The sequence below is a fragment of the Mustelus asterias genome, unplaced genomic scaffold (assembly GCF_964213995.1).
Source record: "Mustelus asterias unplaced genomic scaffold, sMusAst1.hap1.1 HAP1_SCAFFOLD_264, whole genome shotgun sequence".
NCBI classification, from domain to species: Eukaryota; Metazoa; Chordata; class Chondrichthyes; order Carcharhiniformes; family Triakidae; genus Mustelus; species Mustelus asterias.
Window position 1 is genome coordinate 492,501 of NW_027590230.1, and position 24,615 is coordinate 517,115.

At 47.1% G+C, this 24,615-nt stretch overlaps 1 protein-coding gene across 1 annotated transcript in view; it reads left to right on the forward strand.

Moving 5' to 3' along the window:
• LOC144486009 (scavenger receptor cysteine-rich domain-containing protein DMBT1-like) overlaps nucleotides 1–24,615 on the forward strand; it is a 160,859-nt gene that overhangs the window by 102,080 nt on the left and 34,164 nt on the right. Inside the window, exon 16 of the mRNA XM_078204118.1 lies at nucleotides 16,289–16,452. Within this exon, the coding sequence (XP_078060244.1) occupies nucleotides 16,289–16,452 (164 nt within the window). The remainder of the gene's footprint in view (nucleotides 1–16,288; nucleotides 16,453–24,615) is intronic.

The following is a 24,615-nucleotide window of genomic DNA, read 5'->3' on the forward strand; positions in this document are numbered from 1 at the left end:
TTTTGCCTGTATTTAGTAATTAGTGACTTCATATCTCACAGGGAGATTAATAAAACTTTTTTCCAATTGACAGGGACAGCTCAATGGACAAAACTGGTGTGAGAAAGGGGCAAATCCTTTGAAGTTGGAGGCAGAGAGGAGGCTTTGTTCAACTTCCATTCTTTCCCTGTCTTCAGCAGGCTGGGCAGGAAGTGTGAGCAGAGAGGGTGGGATAGACAGACACACACTGACACAATCTCCAATCCACTCACTCACGCATCCCCATTCCCCCTCCACTCGCTGGGTTGTGGGGAGCGGCTGCAAGGATTTTCAGGGCTGTTGTGGGGGGGTCAGGGGTTTTTTGAAATGGACGAACACGACCTACAGGGGAAAAGAAATAAAGTTTGAAACTAAACTAAAGAAACTAAAGACAGGAACTTGCAGAATCCATTGCCGGCCTGCATTAACATATCAAGAGTCAGTCTGACATTGCCACAAACTCCTCTGGGGTGAGAGGGGGAGGGGGGGGGGGGTGAATTAGCATCTCAATAGAGAGACAGACATTGTAAACATGTCAGAGACTCAGGGTAGGGTTTGCATCCAGCACACTCAGGATAAATGTGAATCTGAGAGCCTTCAGTCCCCACACCAATTATCCCCCTGCACTGAAAACATTCCCACTCTGATTCAGTGTGTGTGTGTGTCAGTGTGTGTGTCAATCTGCTTTCTGACCTGTGCTTTGCTTGAGTGGGCATGATGCTGAATGGACTTGAATGGAAATGCTGGACTCCTCGCTGTGATATGTTGTGTGTCTTATTGTTAAAATGGCCTTGTCTCTTTTTCTCTCTCTTTTTAACCAATTTTTATCTCTCTTTCTCCTGAGGAATTTTGAAAACTGGGGATGTGTGGCGGATCCAAAGGACGGGAATGTTTGTGACCAGGACGAGGGAGAGGAGCTTCTTCCAGAGGGAGGGCTGACTGAGGCTTCACCCGGGTGAGTTGTGTGTGTTCATTACCCTGATCCAGATTTAATGTTTCATATCAGAGGGAGCGAGATCTGAATGAGAGTGGAATAGAGAGACAGAGAGAAACACACAGGGAGGGAACTGTCTCAATCTCTTTAGTCTCTGCTTTACAACTGACTTGTTGTGTTTGGGTGTCACTGAGAGATTGTGTAACTGAGGGGAGATCCTGGGTTTTTGCTGTTGTATTTAATTTAAATAATTTCTTGTATTTTAATTATTTTCTCTCTCTTTCTTTCCCCAAGAATTAATGTTTAGATTTTACTGAGAGATTGTGTAACTGAGAAGGGGGAATCCTGGGCTCTTGTGCGATTTAATTTAAACATTTTCTTGTATTTTAATTAATTATTTTCTCTTCTCCCCAGGAATTTGAATTTTGAAGACTGCAATGGGACTCGGAATCCTTGGACAAGGGGCTTTTCTCCAGAGGAGGATGGATGGACTGAGGCCTGTTCTATAGGCCGCATGTGAGTTGTTATCTCTTTATTACCCCAATCCAGGTTTAATTTTAATCTCGCTTCCTCGGATGAAGCAGTTCTAGTTAGATTGTGGGATGTGGGAGGGCTGGAGTTTGAAACCCTGGGGTTAAAACAACCCGGCTTTGCAATTAGTCACAAACATGTTAACCCTTTGGTGGGTGGCAAAGAGTAAATTAAATATCTGTAATACGAAACTGTCTAAAAGTTTGATATAAATCCAAAATAACAGGGGTGGGAGAGAGTGATTTACCCGAATGTTAAATACTTTCACAGAGGACATTACAATTCAATTTTCTGAAGTTCAGCCTTTACATTTATCTTCCCCTCTACAGCTTTCTTCCCCATTCTGTCTATTTCTCTCTGCCTTTCTCTCTGTCTCCCCCTCCAGTACTTTTTCCCATCTTCAGCTTTCTCTCCCTTCCTGTCTCTTTCCACTCATCTCTCTCTCTCTCTCTCTCTCGAGCATTCTTCCATATCTGTCTATCACTCTCCAGAATGTCTCTCTCTCTCTCTGGCTCCATCTTTCTTTGTGTCTCTTTAAATCTTTAATCAATAAAAACTCTCCGTTATTGTAAACAGGGAGACAGGAATATGGCATCGCTCATTTCAATGCAGAATACATGAGAGACTGCAATGGGACTCAGAATCCTTGGACAAGGGGCTTTTCTCCAGAGGAGGATGGATGGACTGAGGCCTGTTCTATAGGCCGCATGTGAGTTGTCATCTCTTTATTACCCCGATCCAGGTTTAATTTTAATCTCGCTTCCTCGGATGAACCAGTCCTAGTTCGATTGTGGGGTGTGAGGGGGGCTGGAGTTTGAAATCCTGGGGTTAAAATATCCCCGCTTTGCAATTAGTTACAAACACATTAACCCTTAGGTGGGTGGCAAAGAGTTAATTAAATGTCTGTAATATGAACCTGTCTCAATTTGTTTTAAATCCAAGATAACAGGGATGGGAGACAGAGTGCTGTTCCTAATTGTTGAATAAAATTCACAGAGGCCTTTACAATTCAGTTTTCAGAAGTTTAGAATTTCATTTCGTCCTCTCTGCAGCTTTTCTACCATTCTGTCTATTTCTCTCTGCTTTCTCTCTCTCCATCCCTTTCCTTCCTCTATCTGTCTCTCTTTTTTATTCCCTCTCTCTCCCTCTTTTTCCCAGGAAATAATATTTTGTTGGACAATCTCTCTGTAAAATCTAAGAAGGGGGAATCCTGGGCTCTTGTGCTATTTAATTTAAACATTTTATTATATTTAAATTAATTATATTCTATCTCTCCCAAGGAATTAATATTTAGTTAGACAATGTCTCAGTGAGATCTTAGAAGGGGGAATCCTGGGGCTCTTGTGCTCTTTAATTTAGACATTTTCTTGTACTTTAATTAATTATTTTCTCTTCTCCCCAGGGATTTGAATTTAAGACTGCAACATGACTTGGAATCCTTGGACAAGGGGCTTTTCTCCAGAGGAGGATGGATGGACTGAGGCCTGTTCTATAGGCTGCAAGTGAGTTGTTATCTCTTATTTCCCTGATCCAGGTTTAATTTTAATCTCGCTTCCTCGGATGAACCAGTTCTGGTTCAATTGTGGGAAGTGGGGAGGCTGGAGTTTAAAACCCTGGGGTTAAAATATCCCGGCTTTGCAATTCGTTTGGTGGGTGGCAAAGAGGAAATTAAATATCTGTAATATGAAACTTTCTAAAAGTTTGATGCAAATCGAAAGTAACAGGGATGGGAGAGACTGACTTACCCGAATGTTAAATACGTTTCACAGAGGACATTACAATTCAATTTTCTGAAGTTCAGCCTTTACATTTATCTTCCCCTCTACAGCTTTCTTCCCCATTCTATTTCTCTCTGCTTTTCTCTCTGTCTCTCCCTCCAGTATTTTTCCCCTATCTTCAGCTTTCTCTCCCTTCCTGTTTCTTTCCATTCATCTCTCTCTCTCTCTCGAGCATTCTTCCATATCTATCACTCTCCAGAATCTCTCTCTCTCTCTCTTGAGCAGTCTTCCATATCTGTCCATCACTCACCAGAATCTCTCTCTCTCGAACATTCTTCCATATCTGTCTATCACTCTCCAGAATGTCTCTCTCTCTCTCTCTCTGCCTCCATCTTTCTTTGTGTCTCTTTAAACCTTTAATCAACAAAAACTGTGTTATTATAAACAGGGAGACAGGAATATGGCATCGCTCATTTCAATGCAGAGTACATGAGAGAGAGGGAAAGAAACAGCTATGGGCAGAGACAACGAGTGAGAAAGAGAGGGGACAGGGACAAGGATCTAGACAGGAACATCCATCTTTAAACTGAGTGAGAGAGACAGGAGCAGAGGGAGAAAAGAGAGGGAGATAGTGAAAGGGAGATGGAGGGAGTTGTAGAAACCAATCCCGGGAGGGCGATTTCAAAAAGTGTCCCGAAGGAATCAGCAGCCCCTTCCCAAACTGAAAGAGGGAGATTTTGCAGCTCCTGGAGTCTGAGAGGGAGACAGGGATGGACGGGGGGGGGGGGTTGTGGATATTTGATTCAGTTTTAGGAGATTCTGTTTGTAGATTTCTCTCTCTCTGTTCATGCCATTCTGATGTTTCTGAGAGATTGTGTAACTGAGAGGGGGGAATCCTGCGTTTCGGTGAGATTTAATTTAAATGGTTTCTTGTATTTAATTAATTTTCTCTCTCTCTTCCCCAATAATTCATATCTAGTTAGACAATCTCTCAGTAAAATCTCAGAAGGGGAATCCTGGCCTCTTGTGCTATTTAATTTAAACAATTTCTTGTATTTTAATTAATTATTTTCTTTCTCTCTTCTTCCCAGGAATTTGAATTTTGAAGACTGCAATGGGACTCGGAATCCTTGGACAAGGGGCTTTTCTCCAGAGGAGGATGGATGGACTGAGGCCTGTTCTATAGGCCGCACGTGAGTTGTCTCTTTCTTACCCTGATCCAGGTTTAATTTTAATCTCGCTTCCTCGGATGAACAAGTTCTGGTTCGATTGTGGGGTGTTTGGGGGGGCTGGAGTTTGAAACCCTGGAGTTAAAATATCCCGGCTTTGCAATTAGTCACAAACAGGTTAACCCTTTGGTGGGTGGCAAAGAGTAAATTATGTATGAAACTGTCTATAAGTTTGTTTTAAATCTAAAATAACGGGTCGGAGACAGAGCAATGAACCTAATTGTTGAATAAAATTCACAGAGGCCTTTACAATTCAGTTTACAGATGTTCAGATTTTCATTTCATCCTCTCCACAGCTTTTCCCCCAATCTGTCTATTTCTCTCTGCTTTTCTCTCCATTTCCTTCCTCTATCTGCCTCTCTTTATTCTCTCTCTCTCCCTCTTTTTCCCAGGAATTAATATTTAGTTGGACAATCTCTCAGTAAAACCTGGAAAGGGGCAATCCTGAGATTTTGTGGTGTGTAATTTTCATTCTGGCTGTCCCGGGGGGTTTGATTTCACTGTCTCAGCCCCTCTCTGCCTCTCTCTCTCTCTGTATAAACTTTTCCCAAATTACAAAACACTCAACACAGCTGACTGCAGCTTGTGGGATCTTACTGGGGATTTTGTTTTAAGAAGGGTGTTTTCTCAGAGGCAGTTTAAACCTTTCAGGGGACTGTGGGGAAGTCTCCAGACTTGGGACAACACACACACAGGGTTGGGGGCTGGGGGTGGCGGGCGGGGGGGAGGTGGGCAGTCAGGTATACTGGTATTCTGGGAGACTGATATTCCCAACAAGGGCCAGAGGTCTCAGTGCTGAAACATATTAAACTGTTCAAACAGAGGCAGGCAGAAAGCCATGAGGCTTCAGAGCTCCCTGTAGATGCAAAGGTAACTCCCATTGCCAAAAAGTAGCCACATGTGAACTGGAAACACCTTCCCTCAGCTTGTTACACACTGACCTTTCCACAACCCCAACATGTTTACAAACACTCGCTGCAGTTTCTGCAAACTTTGTATCAAACTGCCTCCCATTCTGCTCAATACTGACCCCCTCTCAACCTGGCACTGAACTAGTGTCTGGATTGAGACAGAGACACACAGACAGAGTTTTTAAAGTTGAAAGTTTTAAAGTTTGATTATTAGTGTCACAAGTAAGGCTTACATTAACACTGCAATGAAGTTACTGAGAGAGACAGAGAGAGGCAGAGACACACAGACAGAGACATAGATAAAGAGACAGAAAGAGACAGAGAGATAAAGAGACAGAGAGGATGTTTAAAGTTTTAAAGTTTGTTTATTCGTGTCACAAGTAAGGCTCACATTAACGCTGCAGTTACTGAGAGAGACAGAAAGAGAGAGTTTTTAAAGTTGAAAGATTTAAAGTTTATTTACTAGTGTCACAAGGCTGACATTAACACTGCAATGAAGTTAGTGAGAAAGACAGAGATAGAGGGAGCATCCAGAGTGGGTTCAGTAACACATTTATTTATCAGATATCTCTCTCTGTGACTCTTTAGCGATGAGATATTCAGCCAGGATGGTTTCACTGACCCTCTTCAGCAGGCAGATATTCTCAAATCCAGCCTAGGTCTCAGACACACACACACCACTCACACATTCCCTTTGCTCTGTCCAAGGGAATATTTTAATCCAGGAATTTCTATTTTATATTTACAGGGTGAGGGGGCGGGAGAAACTCAACTCAAAAATCCTGCAGTGTCTCCAAGCTGCTTTTAAATTTCAATTGAAACCCTGGGCCACATGGGAAGCTGCAGAGATTGGGAAACTTACCAAATCCAGTTTGTGTGTGTGAGTGTCCGCAGCTTTTGTGTCTTTGAACTTGTGAGGGTGCCAGGGAGAGAATGTCACTGTCTTCACCTCTCTCTCTGCCTCTCTGTATAAAAGAATCATCAAATTAAACCACACTCAATAATGCGACCAAACACAATTAATTATCAAATATCTGTCTCTCTCGCTTTATCTCTGTCTCTCCCCGTCTCTCTCTCTCCCTGTTCTCTCTCTCCCTGTCTCTTCTCGAGCAGAAACAGATGGAGACAGAGAGGCAGGGAGAGAGAGGAAGAGGGAGGGATGGAAACAGCTGGAGTTGTGGGTTAGATGCAGGGGCAGAGACACAGGCTGTTAGAGGGAGGGGGGGTTTCAGTGAGGGACAGGGTCTCCAGTTTAATTCTGAGGGTCCTGAGAGAGGGATTTCACTGTCTCAGCCCCTCTTTGGCTCCCTCACTCTGTATAAACAATTCCCAAATTAAAAAAACGCTCAACACAGCTGACTGCACTTTGTGGGATCTTGCTGTGCACCACAGGGATTTTAGTTTTAAAAAGGGTTACTTTTAAGAGGGAGTTCCAGCCTTTCTGGAGATTTGGGATGATGCAGACACACACACACACACAGGGTAGTGAGTGCGGTAGGGGGGTCACAGCAGGCAAGAGAGTGGGGGGTGGCGGGGTAGGACTGTGTCCCATCTGATTCAGGTTCACATTGCTGCTGCTGCTGTGGGATCTTGCTGTGCACACACTGGGCCTGTGGCCTTTGCCTGCACTGCAACAACGACCACACTTTATTAAACTAAATCTGGCTCAGGGACCCGCAAAGTGGGTTCAAGGAAAAAGCTTGAAAAGGGGTCGGGTAAATTCAAGCACTTTAATCAGCGAGGCATCGTAGGCTCTGGAGCAAGTGCTGGGGAATGGGAGGAGGATAGATTGGGATTTGATGGCCAGCATGGAGCTGGTGGGCCGAAGGGCCTGTTTCTGTGCTGTGTGACTCCAGATTCTTTTCTCTCTCTCTTTTCCCAGGAATTTCTATTTGGATGTGGGGGGGGGGGGGCGGGTATAGAATTTCCCTGTCTCTGTCTCTCCAGCGTTCTTACCAATCCCAGCACCCCTCCCCTCTCTCTCTCCCCAGACATTCCTGTCTATATTTCATCTTTCAATAAAATGTTTAAGAAAACACTAATGTGAATTGTTGTTAATTTAATTTGGGGAGAGAGAGGAGTGGATCCCATTTCCCACACACTCTCCTGCAGTCCTCACCCACATTTATTTAAACTGGCCCTCACCAGGTTGTGTGTGTGGGATCTTGCTGTGCACACAGGTGGGTCTGGCTCCCTATTCCTCACACTGTGACCCGTGAGCAGAACTTTAAGCAGGAAAGATTGAGGAGAAGGAGAAGGGTTGGGGAGGCAGAGGAGGTAGAGAGAGAGATAGAGAAATGGAGGGAGAGCAAAACAGAGAGGGTGTGGGGGGGGGGGGGCTGAGAGAGGGTCTCAGGAGGGGCAGGGGGAAAGAGACACAGAGTCTGGGGGTGTCCTCCTCCATCGTGGGAGTGGCAGTGGGATCTTGCTGTGCAGAATTACCTTCATTGTCATTTGAATCATTCATTCATTGACGAAGGGAGGGTGGGTGTGTGATTGAGGGATTATAAATATTGTTACCACGCTGAGGTGATGTTTCCCTCTGCGCTATTTTGTAACCCCCTAAAGGGATACACCTTGCCTCGTAATCTTAAGTAAGTGTGTGTGAGACAGGAGAAAGCTACTGGTTTTAGACATTCAATCCCTACAGTGCAGAAGGAGGCCATTCGGCCCATCTAGTCTGTACCGACAACAATCCCCCGAGCGCAATAACAAACAATTACATAGAGAGAGAGAGAGAGCAATAACAAACAATTACAGAGAGAGAGAGAGCATAACACGGCCAATCTACCCAACCTGCACATCTTTGGACTGTGGCAGCAATTGGTAAATTAATGCAAGATCTGACACTCTCTCCATCAGGAACAACTAACAGGTCTTTAATTTAGACTGGGTGACAACCTTATTAAAACAATGAACAAACTGAATAAACTCCCCAGTAGAATGCTGTTCCAATGACAAGACTCACTCAGGAATAATGAAATAAATCATTACAGAATAGAGTCACCCTCAAATAATATAATACTAGGCGTCTGTTGGAAGTGTGAACTTCCTTCTGCTGCTTGGGTCTGGAATACTTTCTGAGTCGGTTTCTGCTTCTATTTAGATGGTGATGTGATGAAGCTGTGTATATTACTGCAGGATTCAGTATCAGACTCTCCCTCCTTCAATCTAAAGAGGCAGCAAGGTTGCTCCCTCCCCGTTATTTCCCCCTGTCCCGGGTTTAAATACCCAGAATTTCCTCACAGTATTCCTGCAATTTGAGTGGCTTGAGGCTGTCACCAACACCCCAATTTGAATGCAATTGGTTGTGTGTTTTTGAGAGCTTGTTTTAAAATCATTGACCCAATTCAAAGCCTGTTTTGCTCTGCTGGGACTCTGGCTGCTGCTTTGGACACAAATGTTGTAAAGTTGTCTTCTGCAGCCTGCTTTCTGCAGTTTAAAATCCCCAGCACAAAGACACAGGCTTTCTAAAGACACAACGCTGGATGGTTCGTTTTGGTTTTCTCAGCATTTCTTTTCAATATTTACATTTGTCAAACACCACATTTTTAACCTTATTTATGCAGCTTCATAACCATATTAGAGAGAGACAGTGTGTGAGAGAGACAAAGAGGGGGAGAGAGAAAGAGGCAGAGTGGGGGGGGGGGAGAGAGAAAGGGAGAGAGAGAGAGAAAGGGAGAAAGAGACAGAGAGGGGGAGAGAGAGAAAGAGACAGAGAGGGGGAGAGAGAAAGAGGCAGAGAGGGAGAGAGGGGGGGAAAGACAGAGAGAGAGAGAGAGAGAGGGGGGGGGGGAAGACAGAGAGAGAGAGAGGGGGAAAGAGAGAGAGGGGGAACGACAGGGAGAGAAAGAGACAGGCAGGGAGAAAGAGAGAGAGAAACAGTGTGAGTGAGAGAGAGAGAGACAGAGAAAGATGGGGGGGGGGGGAGAGACAGAGAGAAAGACAGATAGGGAGGGGTGGAAAGAGAGAGAGAAAGACAGGGAGGGAGAGAAAGATGGAGGGAGCGGAAGAGAGAGAGAAAGATGGATGGAGTGAGAGAGAGAGAGAGAAAGACAGAGAAAGATGGAGGGAGGGAGAGTGAGAGAAAGACAGAGAAAGATGGAGGGAGGAGAGAGAGACGGACAGACAGAGAGAGAGACAGAGAAAGATGGAGGGAGGGAAAGAGGGGGAGAGTGAGGGGGGAAACAGGAAAAGACAGCAAGAGGTGAGGTTTGGGGGGGGTGCAGTGAGGGGGTGGGGGAAGAGACACAGGATCACAGTGACCCGAGCTGGGAATTGATGAAACTTTATGAAACGAAATCTCGCTCACGGACCGCTAAGTGGGTTCAAGGAAAGAAAGTGGAAACGGGGTCGGGTAAATTCAAGCACTTCAATCACCGAGGCATCGTAGGCTGTGCAGCAAGCGCTGGGGAATGGGGGGAGTATAGATTGGGATTTGATGGCCAGCGTAGAGCTGGTGGGCCGAATGGCCTGTTTCTGTGCTGTGTGACTCCAGATTCTCCTCTCTCTTTTCCCAGGAATTTCTATTTGGATGGGGGGGGTTCATAATTTCCCTGTCTCTGTCTCTCCAGCGTTCTTACCAATCCCAGCATCCCTCCCCTCTCTCTCTCCCCAGACATTCCTGTCTATATTTTACCTTTCAATGAAATGTGAAGGAAAACACCAATGTGAATTGTTGTTCATTTAATTTCAGGGAGGGAAAGACAGAGAGAGAGAGAGAAAGAGAGAGACAGGGAGGGAGAGAGAGAGGGAGACAGGGAGGGAGAGAGAGATGGACAGAGACAGAGAAAGGCAGGGAGAGAGAAAGGGAGGGAGAGAGAGAAAGGGAGGGAGAGAGAGAAAGGGAGGGGAACAGAGGGAGATCAAAGGCAGAGGGGCAGGGAGAGGAGACACACTGGAGGGGGGCTGGGTTAGGGGGGGGGTCCTCTGCTCTTCACTCACAGCCCAGCTCCCCAGTCTCTGGGGAAAAGACCCTCACTCACACCCTCCCAGAAGGTGGGATTTGGAAACAGCGGCTGTGTGACTGAGACTGAATCTGGGCTGTTGTGTTTGAAAAGATTTTTTCCCAATATAAAGATATCGGAATGTGGCTGCTGCCACATTGCAGTGAGAGAGAGATGTGGCTTTGCAGGAGGAGCTTCCCTCCCCATTTCCCCATGGAAATCCCTGAGAAATAGCAAACGTGGCCCACAACACGTCATTATTTGAAACGGTCAGACAGAAAGTTATCAGAGAGAGCATTTTAATCCCCATTCATCCCCAGACGGAGAAACAGAGCAGAGATCAGGACAGATTATCCAGAGTAGGAGAGACCGGGGCAGAGATGGGGTATTGGATATATATATATAGATCTGGGGGGAAAGCAAAAGAGACACAGAGGGGGCTGGACAGGTTCAGAGATAGAGGCAGAGAAACAGGCAGAGAGAAAAAAACAGCGAAAGACAGAGGGAATGGGAGAGAGAGGTGTGACTGTGCTCGGAGTGGAAGGTTCCCTGTTCATATCGAATGTACAAACAGCCCCAATCCTGGAGTGACTTGTCATTATTTTTATTGGGGTGGGGGAGAGATGGGGGGGGAGCGAGGGAGAGATGGAGGGGGGTGGGGGAGAGATGGAGGGGGGGAGTGAGGGAGAGAGAGGGAGACGTGTGGTTCTCTCATTGCCCACTCACTTTAGCCCAATCCTCACTTAAAAATCACTTTGTATCTGGCCCTGCTCAGACTATGTGTGTGTGTGATCTTGCTGTGCCCTCATGCTCTGTCCCCCTCCTCCCCGCCCCATATTCCCCGCACTGTGACAGCGCCCCACACTTTAAACATGAAAAGATGGAGGGGAAGGAGGGTGGGGTAGAGAGAGAAGGGGTGGGGACTGTCAGGGGCTCAGTGGAGGGGGGTAGGGGGATAGAGACAGAGGCTCTGGGGTGGGGTGTCCTCCTGCAGTGTGGGACTCCCTGTGGGATCCTGATTGCAGCATTCCCAGTCTCTCTCCCTCTCACTGTGAAGCACTCGGGAGGGAGATGGAGCTGAAATTCAAATTCCTGAGCCTGGGGGAAAGGCTTGTTCTCAATCCCAGAGTCCTGCTTGTGTTTTCAGACAGGGCGCTGGGATTTGTGGGTGTGGATGGAGAAGATTGTTCTGTTTAACTGGGGGGAGGGAGAGAGGGGGGTTTGTTCGTTCTACCTGAGGAATAATGCAGCCTCTGTGACTAGGCCTCACTTCACGGCCTAAATCTCAGGAGCACTTTTGCATTCGCTTAATTCCCCAACAGGGTTTAAGTGGCTGAATTCAATGGTTCAATAAAATGTGAACAGCCGCTTCAGGGTGGGGTTGTGGATTTTCCTGCCCCCGCCGCCCTCTCATTTCCCTTTTGATTGTGAGTTTTATTTTAAACGGTCAGACAGAAACTTAGAGCATTTCAATCCAGATTCACCACGAGGTAGAGAAACAGAGCAGAGATCAGGACAGGTTATCCAGAGACAGGAGCAGAGACGGGGTATTGGACAGATATAGATCTGGGGGAAGTGTGTAAGAGACGGAGAGGGAGAAACAGAGGGGGGGGGGCGGGGAGGGGAGAGGTGACTGATAGAAGTGGGAACTTCATTGGGGCCTCCTGTGTTTATTCACTGGCCTGTCTCTGGAGTAAAGCCCCCAGAATGCTTTGACGTGCTTAATAAATTCAATATCGGGACAGTCAGGAGGCAGTTGGAAGTTCATTGCATTTGAAACGTGTTCCCATTTTGTCAGGGTTCAATAATGAGCAGGTGAAAATGAATGTTTCCCCCACCTCCCCCCAGTGAGATTGTGAATTTCAGCAAGTCCTGGGATCTTGCTGTGCCTTTTATTGTTTTTAATCAGCTTTTGTTTCGTGTTTAATCAAATTTCCCTTTATTTTCTCTTTCTCTCTTCCAAGGAGAATTCCTATGGAAACTTTGGCGATGCAGAGAGCGAATAGTTTTGCCGTGAGGAATCCTCGGACAAGAGCTATAACCAGAGAGAAAAATATTAATAAAAGTCCCCGTGTCTTTGTCGTTCATTTTTATTCACAGATAGACTGGTGGGGCTTTTACACTGAGGGTTAGTGGTCTGTGTGTCAGGCCAGTGATCCCTGCTCCAATGTAATCCCACAGATTTCAATCCCTCTCCCTGAAGCTCTGTCTGTGCAACTCCCCCATCCTCAGAACTGTTTCTCCACATCTTCCCAATCCCTGTCTCTCCCCATCCTTTATACCTCAGCCTCTCACAATGGCAGCATCTTTCCCTTTTTCTCTCATTCTCTCTATCTTTCACTCTCTCTGAAACTTTGTCACTCTGTCTTGCCAAAGCCCCCCTTTCTATTTATCTCGACATCTCACTTTGTATCTCAGCCTCTCTGGACATCTCTCTCTCTCTCTCTCTCTGTGGGTCATTTTATCTCAATCACAGCAGCCTCCTCTCCTTCTCTCTCTCTATCTCTGCTCCCCCCTCTGTCTATCTCTGCTCCCTCTCTGTGACTCATTCTGTCTGAAGTACAGCAGCATTCTCTCTCTCTCCCCATCTCTATATCTTTTCACAATAACTTCATTGCAGTGTTAATGTAAGCCTACTTGTGATTAACAAATACAATTTTAACTTTAACTCTGCTTTTATTTGTCTCTTACCTCTCTCTCTATCTCCTTCCCTCTCTCTATCTGCTTCCCCCTCTCTCTGATCTCTGCTTCCTTCTCTGTGAATCAGTCTGAATTACAGTCGCATCCTCCCCATCTCCATCTCTCTGATCTCTGCTTCCCCCTCTCTGTGAATCATTCTGTCTGAATTACAGCAGCATTCTCTCTATCTCCATCTCTATATCTCTCTGCTTCTCTCTGTCTCTTATGTCTCTCTCTCTCTCCCTCTCTCGTGGGGGACGGGCCAGATCACGGGTTTGCTGTTCACAAGCAGCAAAGGCCCAGGAACGCAGAGGGAGGGAATCGGGGGCAATTCAGAGGGATTCAGTACTGCTGAAAAGGGGGAGTGTGTAATACAGGGGCTTGTTCAGAGCCAGGGGCTATTAGACAGAGAGGGAAGGGGCCGGTGGGGGAGGCTGTTGTACAAGAGGGGGGAATATTATAACACAGGCTGACCAGAGTCGGGTTATCAGAGAAAGGGGACAATGGGGGAAGAGGGTCGGGGGGGAAGGGGGAATCAGACAGGGGGTCTGTTGTACAGGATGGGGGTGGGGGAATGTTATAACACAGGCTGCTCAGTGTCAGGGGAATTAGTCATTTGAACGTTAATGTTTAAAATGGGCAGAGTTTCCACATCCAACTCGACCAGGAGCTGTTACAGGGGGGTGGTGGACGGGGATGGACGCGCGGTGGGAGGGGGGGGGGGTACTAATTAGAAAGGGGGGGATCTGTCAGTCCAGAGGCTGTTCACAGGGAGGGAGTGGGAATTTGCCAGGTTGAGAGGGGTGGGGGCGGGGGGGGGGGGGAAAGAGGGAAACTTAGAGGGATATTCAGCCGGGGGACTTTGAAGATGGTTTGGGCAGTGGGGGGAGCGGGGTACGGGGCTCAGAGGGAAGGATCGAGAGATTTAGAGGGATTGTGAGGAGGGACAACAGATTTGGCTGGAGTGGGGGGGGGGAATTGAGAGGGATTAAAGGGGGAGAGTGTAGAGGGAGACTCAGGGATTGTGGTCGGGAATTAGAGGGATTCAGGGGGATTTAAGGGTCTCATGGGGACTTTGGGATTTCGCGGGGCTGAGAGGGAGGGAATCGGGGGGAATTGAGGGGGGATTCGGGATGTGGGGGCTTAGAGGGGGATTTCTGGGGTTCTGAGGGATACAGGAGGGATTGGGGGGCTTACGGGGATTACAAGACATGGTTTGGTGCTCAGACAGATTGAAGGGGTGGGATTGGAGAGGGAGCAGGATTCGGGGGCAGAGGAATGTGCCGAGGGTGGGGGCGATCTCGGGAGACATTCAGGGGGGATTCTAGAGGAATCTTAGGGGCTTAGAATCTGGGGAGGGTCTGGATGGGGTAGGGAGTCAGAGAGGGAGTTAGCGGGAGGGGAGGGGGAGTCGGGGTGGAGGGAAAGGGATTGAGGGCGGGGTGGATTCATAGGGATTTGGGAGGGGGGAAATTCAGAGAGGGATTTAGGGTGGGGCCTTGCATCAGGGTTAGAATTGGGGGGGCGTCGAGCGATTCGGAGCGGGGGGGGTGACTCAGAGGGATTCTGGGGTGGGGAGGACTGAGGAAGGATTGGGTGCAGGCGTCAGGGGGGCTTGGGTTTGGCAGGGGGCAGAGGGAGCCTTTGGGGGGGGGGTGCTGAGGAATTGGGGCAGGAACTTGGAGGATTCAGGGGGCTGAGAGTCAGATTGGCAGTGGGTGTCAGAGAGATTGAGTGGGGGGAGGGGGTGCTTACTGAGTCGGATGAAAGGAGATGGGGCAGAGGGGACAGGGAATCAGGTGGGGGAAAGAGTAGTTTTGGGGGGAATTAGTGGAGATTGAGGGCGGGGGGTTGAGAAGGATTGGGATTGGCTCAGAGGGCTTTGGCGGTGAGTTCCTGAGAGAGAGTGAGTGGGGGGGTGATTCGAGTGGGATTGGAGAAGATTGGGCAGAGAGGATCGGGGGGAGGGGCAGAGAGGATCGGGGGAGGGGCAGAGAGGATCGGGGGAGGGGCAGAGAGGATCGGGGGGAGGGGCAGAGAGAGATTGGGTGGAGGGGCAGAGAGGATCGGGTGGAGGGCAGAGAGGATCGGGGGGAGGGGCAGAGAGGATGGGGGGAGGGGCAGAGAGGATCAGGGGGAGGGGCAGAGAGGATCGGGGGGAGGGGTAGAGAGGATCGGGGGGACGGGCAGAGAGAGATTGGGCAGAGGGGAGGTTCAGAGGGGTTTAAGTGGAGGGACTGAGAGTGGGTTTGGGCAGTGGGGATTTAAAGAGGGTTTTGGGGGGTGGGGAACCTGGAGGCGGCGGGGGAGAGGGGAATTTGGGGGTGAGAGATTGAGGGCGGCAGGTTTAGGTTTTGGAGTGGGTTCAGGAGTCGGGGGGATTAGGCTCAGAGGGGAATCTATAGGGCATTGGCAGTAAGGGGAGGGGGAGGGGGATTCAGCATGGGGTTTGGGTCTGTTGGTGGGGTTTGGGTCTGTCGGTGGGGGTGGGGTTTGGGTCTGGGGGTGGGGTTTGGGTCTGTCGGTGGGGTTGGGGTTCGGGTCTGTCGGTGGGGGTGGGGTTTGGGTCTGTCGGTGGGAGTGGGGTTTGGGTCTGTCGGTGGGGGTGGGGGTTGGGTCTGTCGGTGGGGGTGGGGTTTTGGGTCTGTCGGTGGGGGTGGGGTTTGGGTCTGTCGGTGGGGGTGGGGACAGGAGTTCAGGAGCTGGGGAGGGGCCCCTATGGATAGGGCTGGAATTTGGGGGGGGGGGGAATCCTGGTGGGACTGGAGGGTCTCAGAGGAATTGGCCAGGGCGGGTCTGAGAGGGGGAAACAGAGCGGGGGGGGGGGGACAGAGCGGGGGGGGAAACAGAGCGGGGGAGGGAAACAGAGCGGGGTGGGGAAACAGAGCGGGGGGGGAAACAGAGCGGGGGGGGAAACAGCTGGGGGGTAACAGCTGGGGGGGAACAGCTGGGGGGGAAACAGCTGGGGGGAAACAGCTGGGGGGAAACAGCTGGGGGGAAACAGCTGGGGGGGAAACAGCTGGGGGGGAAACAGCTGGGGGGGAAACAGCTGGGGGGAAACAGCTGGGGGGGGAAACAGCTGGGGGGGAAACAGCTGGGGGGGAAACAGCTGGGGGGAAACAGGGGTATGAAGTGATTTGGAGGTCAGCTGGGTATATAGGTTTTATTCACAAATGAGATAAATATCACGAATGTTTTCTGAAAGATAGTTGATAACATGGCTCAGATGACATTTCAGTGGGTTGTTTTAAGTTTACGGGAAATTAAAACAGTCCAGATAGGAACTCATTGTGTTTCATTTTTTTCCAATTTCTGTTCACAGATCCAAACTCTAAAATCACTGAGTTCTTGACAAACTGTAAAGATGACCAACTGTTGCTGTTGACCAAATTCTACCGGGACAGACTAGAACAGGCGATTGAAGGAGTGGCGAGACTCTGTCTGATGTTTGCAGCATGCGATCATATTGGTGTGAAAGAAAGTCATGTAAGTCCAGGATAGAGTGGGTTTAGTTATTTTGTCCATTTTAACATCGCAGACCAGATGAAATTCGAGGAAAAATAATTTGCTGAACAGTAAGAAGCCATGGTCTCTCTTGCTGCTCTCCTAAAAAGACAACTGTTCCAGTACAGCTACAATGCTGGCATCTACCCAACAACGTGTGAAAAATGTCTATCCCAGTTGCCCAAAACAGGACAAATCCATATGGAAAATTTGCATTCCACAAGCCTCATCCCACTCAGTGGCAGAGATAAAATGAGTCATTGCCAGTCATTTAAAGTTGCAGATACTTTGCAGTGTGGGACGGCAAAGTGGCACAGTGGTTAGCATTACTGCCTCATAGCGCTGGGAACCCGTGTTCGATTCCTGGTTTGAGTCATTGTCTGCATGTTCTCTATGTTTTAAAGTTTATTTATTATTGTCAAAAGTAGGCTTGCATTAACACTGCAAAGAAGTGACTGTGAATATCCCCTAGTTGCCACACTCCAGCGCCTTTTCGGGTATACTGACGGTGAATTTAGCATGGCCAATGCACCTAACCAGAGCACCCGGAAGAAACCCATGCAGACAAGGGGAGACGGTGCAGATTCCACACACAGACCAAAGCCGGGAATTGAATCCAGGTCCCTGGCGCTATGGGGCAGCACTGCTAACTACTTTGGAACCGTGCTGCCGAGTTTTTGTGTGCGTTTCCGTCGGGTGTTCAGCTTTCCTCCCACAGTCTGAAAGACGTGATGGTTAGATGCCTTGACCATGCAAAATTCTCCCTCAATGTACCTGAACAGGCGCTGGAGCGTGACAACGACGGGATTTTCAAGGTCACTTCATTGCATTGTTAATGCAAGCCTCTTTGTAACATGAAGCATTTAATAACATGATAATTGAAGTTCATTTTAGGTACTGCCAGTATCACTTGCCTTCTGATCTCATTAAACCGTTGGTCCATTCATGGACCAACACGAGTGTCTGCCTCTGACATCACAACATTATTTGATTGAACTCTGTCAAGGAATGCTGAGGCGATGGAAATGAATGGGAACTGCGCTAAATCTCTGCAATGGCTGCAGTGATTCCTAGCACAATGATAGTTGCGATTGTTCGAGGTCAATCATGGCAGACCCATGGCCCTGATACTAGAGTTCCTCAACGTCCTGTGTTCTCTGAAAATATATCCAGCTGTTTCATGACCTATCTGCTATCAATTGGTCAGAAGTGGAGGTGTTTTAGTGTTGATTTTAAAATGTACAACTTAATCTGTAACTCCTCAGATATCAGGAACTGGACAATATCCAGTCTAGTAAATGGTCAGTGATATTACTGCCACACAACTCCATCCCTGTTTGACACTAAGTCACATTAGCATTGCGGAAACCCCCTTCAACAACCATGAGGGTTACGCTTGAACACAAACTTAACTAGAAGGTTCAGAGGCTGGGAACTTTGCTGCAAGGCTCACTTCCTGAATTCCCAAAGTCTGCGAATAATCCGCAAGACAAACATGGGCAACGTGACGGAATTCACTCTACAATCATGGATCATTGTGTCCAACATTATCTAAGCAGCTAGACTCCATCTAGAATAAAGCTGCCCACTTAATTTGCATGGAATTTGTTCTTAAAACTATTTCCTCCCTCATCACCATGTCAGCATGTGCACCTCGTAAAAGATGCACTGGACCAAATCACTAACACTCCCTTAACAGAACGTCCAAAGCCTACGCCTCTACCACCTTGAAGGACAATGGGTGAAAGATCGGTCCGGTGTACCCAATAGCTACTCATCTGGCCCCTTCATCCAACTGCTTCCTTCAATAATTATTTTGTACTGAGACATCTTCAATCACACAATCATATAAAAAATATTTTTTGTTTAAAGATTGTTTTTCATGTCTACCAAGCATCTCCAAACTCCTTGTATTCAATGAAGTAGTTTTGAGTCGTAGTCATTGTATTATAGGAAACATGTCAGACAATTTTCATACATCAAATTCTCATAAGGAACAATGTGAGAATGAACATATAATGTATCTTCTTACGATGTTGATTTGGGCATAACTCTGTCTCTTTTCTGAAATGGTGCTGTGCAACATTTTTCATTCACTGGAATGGGCAGATTGTATCTTGTGTCAACGTCTCATCTGAAAGACAGAGCTTCCAAAAATATAATCCTCCTCACTACTGTGGTCGAGTGTAAACCTAACTTCTGCGTGCCAAACAAAATATCTGATTGCAGGAGGAGGAAGGATTATCTCACTGATTCAAATAAGTATTTAGTTGTTAAATACACAATACCACATAATTTTATTCCCACGCCAGTAATGATAATGAATGCAACAAGATCTTTGTAAAATTTGACAGGAAGGAAACTGGAAAATAGGAAAGAAAAGGAGACACGTAGCAAATATTGTGATCTCAAAACGATCTGCAGAGATGAAAATAGACAAAGGATCTGTCAGCATCTGTAAAAAGGCAACGGTTTGGGTATAATTCTGAAAAAAAAAGAAAATGGTGTTAGTGGCAGTGAAAAAAGTAGAGTGAGAGGGAACAAAGGCAGGTGGGAGAAAAGCAGCTTAAAACACAAGAGTTGGAATGATGGAAATGTGTCGAACAAAAACTGGGGAAAATGAAAACTTTGGGAAAGAAAAACCGAACTGCTCCCCATTGTTGCTGTATATTTATTTAATTACTTGCTTTCAGCATCATGAAAACTTGCACCAACACATCCTGTATTCTGCTCCGCCCGAGTGCAATTATTCCAACATTCACAAATTCTCACATTAACAATAATTGCTCAACTCTGGTAACATCCTTGTTTTGATTGCATGACAACTTAATATTGAAATGTTAAAACTGCATACAACTAGGAAAAGTTCCTTACCCTTTTCTCCGCAATCCCTAACATCAACAAGTTGAGCTTCTCTTTCTTTAATTTATTCTTCCCTGGGTGTGCGTGTCACCATCCAGGCCAGAATTTATTTATTTATTTAGAACATAGCAAAAATACAGCACAAACAGGCCCTTCGGCGCACAAGTTGCGCCGGTCATGTCCCTACCTACCTCGGCTTATATATAGGCTTACCTATAAACCCTCAATCCTATTAAGTCCCATGTACTCATCCAGAAGTCTCTTAAAAGACCCGATCGAGTTTGCCTCCACCACCTCTGACGGCAGCCGATTCCACTCACCCACCACCCTCTGAGTGAAAAACATACCCCTGGCATCTCCTCTTACCTACTCCCCAGCACCTTAAACCTGTGTCCTCTCGTAACAGCCATTTCAGCCCTGGGAAAAAAGCCTCCGAGAATCCACCCGATCTATATCTCTCAACATCTTGTACACCTCTATCACGTCACACCTCATCCTTCGTCTCTCCAAGGAGAAAAGACCGAGCTCCCTCAACCTATCCTCATAAGGCGTGCCAACCAATCCAGGCAACATCCTTGCAAATCTTCTCTGCACCCTTTCAATCATTTCCACATCCCTCCTGTAATGAGGCGACCAGAACTGAGCACAGTACTCCAAGTGGGGTCTGACGAAGGTCTTATGAAGCTGCATCATTATCTCCCGACACCTAAACTCAATCCCTTGATTGATGAAGGCCAGCACCCCATACGCCTTCTTAACCACCTCATCTACCTGCGAGGCCGATTTAAGAGTCCTATGGACCCGGACCCCAAGGTCCTTCTGATCCTCTACACTGCTAAGAGTCTTGCCCTTGATATTATACTCCTTCATCCCATTTGACCTGCCAGAATGGACCACTACACATTTATCCGGGTTGAAGTCCATCTGCCACTTCTCCGCCCAGTCTTGCATCCTATGTATGTCACGATGCAGCTTCTGACATCCCTCCAGCCTATCCACAACACGACCAACCTTCATGTCGTCGGCAAACTTACCAACCCATCCCTCCACTTCCTCATCCGGGTCATTTATGAAAATGACAAACAGCAAGGGTCCCAGAACGGATCCCTGGGGCACTCCACAGGTGACCGACCTGCATTCAGAAAAAGACCCATCCACAACCACTCACTGCCTTCTGCAGGCAAGCCAGTTCTGAATCCACAAGGCAACAGCCCCTTGGATCCCATGCCCTCTCACTTTCTCGAAGTCTTGCATGGGGGACCTTATCGAACGCCTTTCTGAAGTCCATGTAAACCACATCCACCGCCTTTCCTTCGTCAATGTGTTTAGTCACATTTTCCAAGAACTCCTCCAGGCTCGTAAGGCACGATTTGCCTTTGACAAAGCCGTGCTGACTACTTTTGAGCATACTAAACTGCTCTAAATGTTCCTAAATCCTTTCCCTCAGGATCTTCTCCATCAACTTACCAACCACTGAGGTTAGACTCACCGGTTGGTAATTTCCTGGGCTATCCCTATTCCCTTTCTTGAATATAGGAACCACATCCGCAATCCTCCAATCCTCCGGAACCCCTCCCGTCTCCATCAACGACGCAAAGATCATCGCCAGAGCCTCTGCAATCTCTTCCCTCGCCTCCCACAGTAACCTGGGGTACATCCCATCTGGTCCCGGCGACTTATCTATCTTGATGCTATTCAAAATTTCCAACACATCCTCTTTCTTAATGTCCACCTACTCAATCTTTTCAGTCCACCTCAATCCTTTAGTACAACCACCCAGGTCTTTTTCCACCGTGAATACCGAGGTAAAATATTCATTAAGCACCTCTGCTATTTCTTCCAGTTCTGTACAGACTTTCTCACCTTCACCTTTTATAGGTACTATTCCTTCACATCTCATCCTTTTACTCTTCACATATTTATAGAACGCCTCAGGGCTCTCCTTAATCTTACCTGTCAAGGCCTTTTTGTGACCCCTTCTGGCTCTCCTAATTTCTTTCTTAAGTCCCTTCCTACAAGCCATATACTCATCGAGATCCGTATCATCGCCTTGCTCTCTGAAACTTTTGTACGCTTTCCTTTTCTTTCTCACTAGGTTCAGAGCAGCTTTCGTGCACCACGGTTCCCGTCTCCTACCAACACCTCCCTGTCTCATCTGAACGTTGTCATGCAGAACTCCAGACAAACATTCCTTAAAAATCTGCCACCTTACTTCAGTACTTCCTCCTTCTCTACAGCTGTGACACTATTCCTGATCAGCAGTGCCACTGCCCTCCCCCCCCCCCCCCCTCCCTTCCTCTTTTGCCTCCCTCTCTGTCCTTTCTGAAACATCTGAAACCCGGCACCTGAAGTCCTTGTCCCCAAGTCTCCGTAATGGCCACCACATCACACTTCCAAGCATCGATCCACACTCTAAGCTCATCCACTTTATTCACCACACCCCGGCGTTAAAATAGACACATCTGAAACCTTTGGTCTGAGCTCTCCCCTTCTCCATCACCCGTCTATTCTCCCTCTTACACTGTGTACAATCCTTCTCTGTTTGCGGGCTAACCTCCTCGCTCTGTCACCTCATCACGATTCCCTCCCCCCAATCTTTCTAGTTTAAAGTCTCCCCAGTAGCCTGAGCCAACCTTCCTGCCAGGATATTGGTGCCCCTGGGATTCAAGTGCCACCCGTCTTTTTTGTACAGGTCACACCTTCCCCTAAAGAGGACCCAATGATCCAGGAACCTGAATCCCTGCCCCCTGCTCCAGTCCCTCAGCCACGCATTCATCCTCCACCTCACTCCATTCCTGCTCTCACTTGCGTGTGGCACAGGCAGCAATCCCAAGATTACTACCTTTGCGTTCCTCCTTCCCAACTGTCTACCTAACTCCCTATATTCCCTTTTCATGACCCCTTCCATCTTCCTATCTATGTCAGCGGTACCTATATGCACCACAACCTCTGGCTCCTCTCCCTCCCACCTCAGGATATCTGCGACGCGATCAGAGACATCCCGGATCCCGGCACCAGGGAGGCAGACCACCATCCCGTCTGCCTCTGCAAAAACGCCTGTCCGACCCCCTTACTGTTGAGTCCCCGATTAATACTGCCTTCCTCCTCCCGCTGAGCTACAGGGCCGGACTCTGCTCCGGAGACACGGCCACTGCTGCTTCCCCCAGGTGGGCTGTCCCCCCAGCAGTACTCAGACAGGAGTACGTATTGTGAAGGGGCACATCCACCGGGGTGCTCTCTATCACCCGAGCTTTCCCCTTCCTGGACGTTACCCACTTGTCTGCCTCCCGTGGCCCTGGTGTGACCACCTGCTGATAGCTACTGTCTATGACCTCATTTTCCCTAACAAGACGAAGATCCTCGAGCTGCAGTTCCAGTTCTCTAACATGGTACCTTAGAAACCGCAGTTCAACACACCCATCACAGATATGGACGTCCGGGTGGCCAGGAGCCTCCAGGACCTCCCACATCCTACATTGGGAACAACAGACTGGCCTCGCACTCATAATTTCCCTTCTTATTTCAAGGAATACAGAGAAACGTACTTAAGGATTAAACATACCCTGCCTCGCCATTTCCGCCTCAGCCCTGAGAGCCAAAGCCCTTCAGCTCTCATTCTGCGCCCTACTCACTCCGCTGCTCGCTCTCAACGCTGCCCGCTGAATAGTGCGGCCTGCTTTTAAACTTCCCGTGCACTGAAGAAAAATTTGACCCTTCCCACAACACCCAGCATCCTACTTCCGGGTTAGAGTTCAAAGTTTTTTTTTAAAAAACACCCGCGAAAAAGTAATTTCAAATAAATTAAAAGTATTATTTTTAAAGCAAAAGCATTTATCTATTCCTAATTGACGGTGTTGATGATCTGACGTCATGGAGTGCTGCAGCCTATGTGGGGTATGGAAGTTAAGGTGTTAAACACGAAATCCAGAATTCATGCAATAAGGGTCCAACTGAAATCATGGATGACTTAAATTTAGACATAGATTGGACAAACCAAACCAGCAATGGTCTAGTAGAGGAGGTGTTCCTGGAGTGTTCTTTTTAGACAAATACATTGAAAGAGCCAACCAGCGAACAGGCTATTCTAAACCAGATACTGTGCAATGAGTAATGAAGGATTAATTCACAATCCTGTGCAGTTCCCTTGGAGAAGAGCACCTATTAAATGACAGAACGTTTCATTAAGTTCGAGAGTTAAATATTTGAATCTGAAACTAGGGCTCTGAATCTAAACAAATGAAATTAAGAGTGTATGTGAAGCGAATTACCAAGGATAGATGGTGGAACCTTACTAACGTGGTTGATGGTGGATAGGAAATGGTTTATATCTGAACAACGTTTTCATGAATTACAATAATGCTGACTTCCTGTCTGGCGCAAAAGAACCTGATGAAATGTGGCTCAAACGTGGCTTATTCAATAAATTAGGGATAATATTAAAACCAACGTAGAGCCATATAAAATTGGCATAGAAAGGCAGCAAGGCTGATGGGAAATGTTTTGAATTTAGCAAAAGAAGATTAAACAATGATCCAGCGGAGGAATCAGATTATGAGATTAAAATTGCAGACAAGTAGAAACTAACAGTAAAAGTCTCTGTAAATATGCGAAGAGAAAAAAAAACTAAAGACAATTATTATCAGAAGCAAGGAAATTTGTAATGGAAAACAAGGAAATGGCAGATGAATTGAACATGAACTTTCATTCTGTCATCACAAAAGAGGGCACAGAAAAGAAAAAAGGAACTTCCAAATATGTTCGGGAACCAAATGAACAGGCGGAATTGAACGAAATCTGTATTAGTAAGAAAAATGTGATGGGAATATTAATGGGTTTAAAGAGTGGCAAATCACCAGAACCTGATACTCGACATCTGAGTATTAAAGGAAGTGGCTCTGAAAATATTGGATGCACTGGTGGTCATTGTCCAAAATGATATGAGCCCCCGAAGCAGTTCCTACAGAATTGAGGGTTGTAAATGTAACCCCACTATTTAAAAAGGTAGGAAGAGAAAAAAAACAGAGTGTTACCCACCAATTAGCCGGGCATCAGTAGTGGGGAAGTTGCCAGAAAAAGATTTTTTAAAAACTAGTTCAAAAATATTAACGGGATTGGAAAAAGCCAGCATGGGTTTATAAAAGGCAAATAATGCTTTAAAAATCGACAGGAGTTTTCTGAGGATGTAATTAGTAGAAGAGTTAAGAGAGACCCAGTAGAAGAATCGCTTTTGTGCTTTCAGAAGGCTTTTGATATGATTCCTCATCACAAATCAGTGGGCAAAGT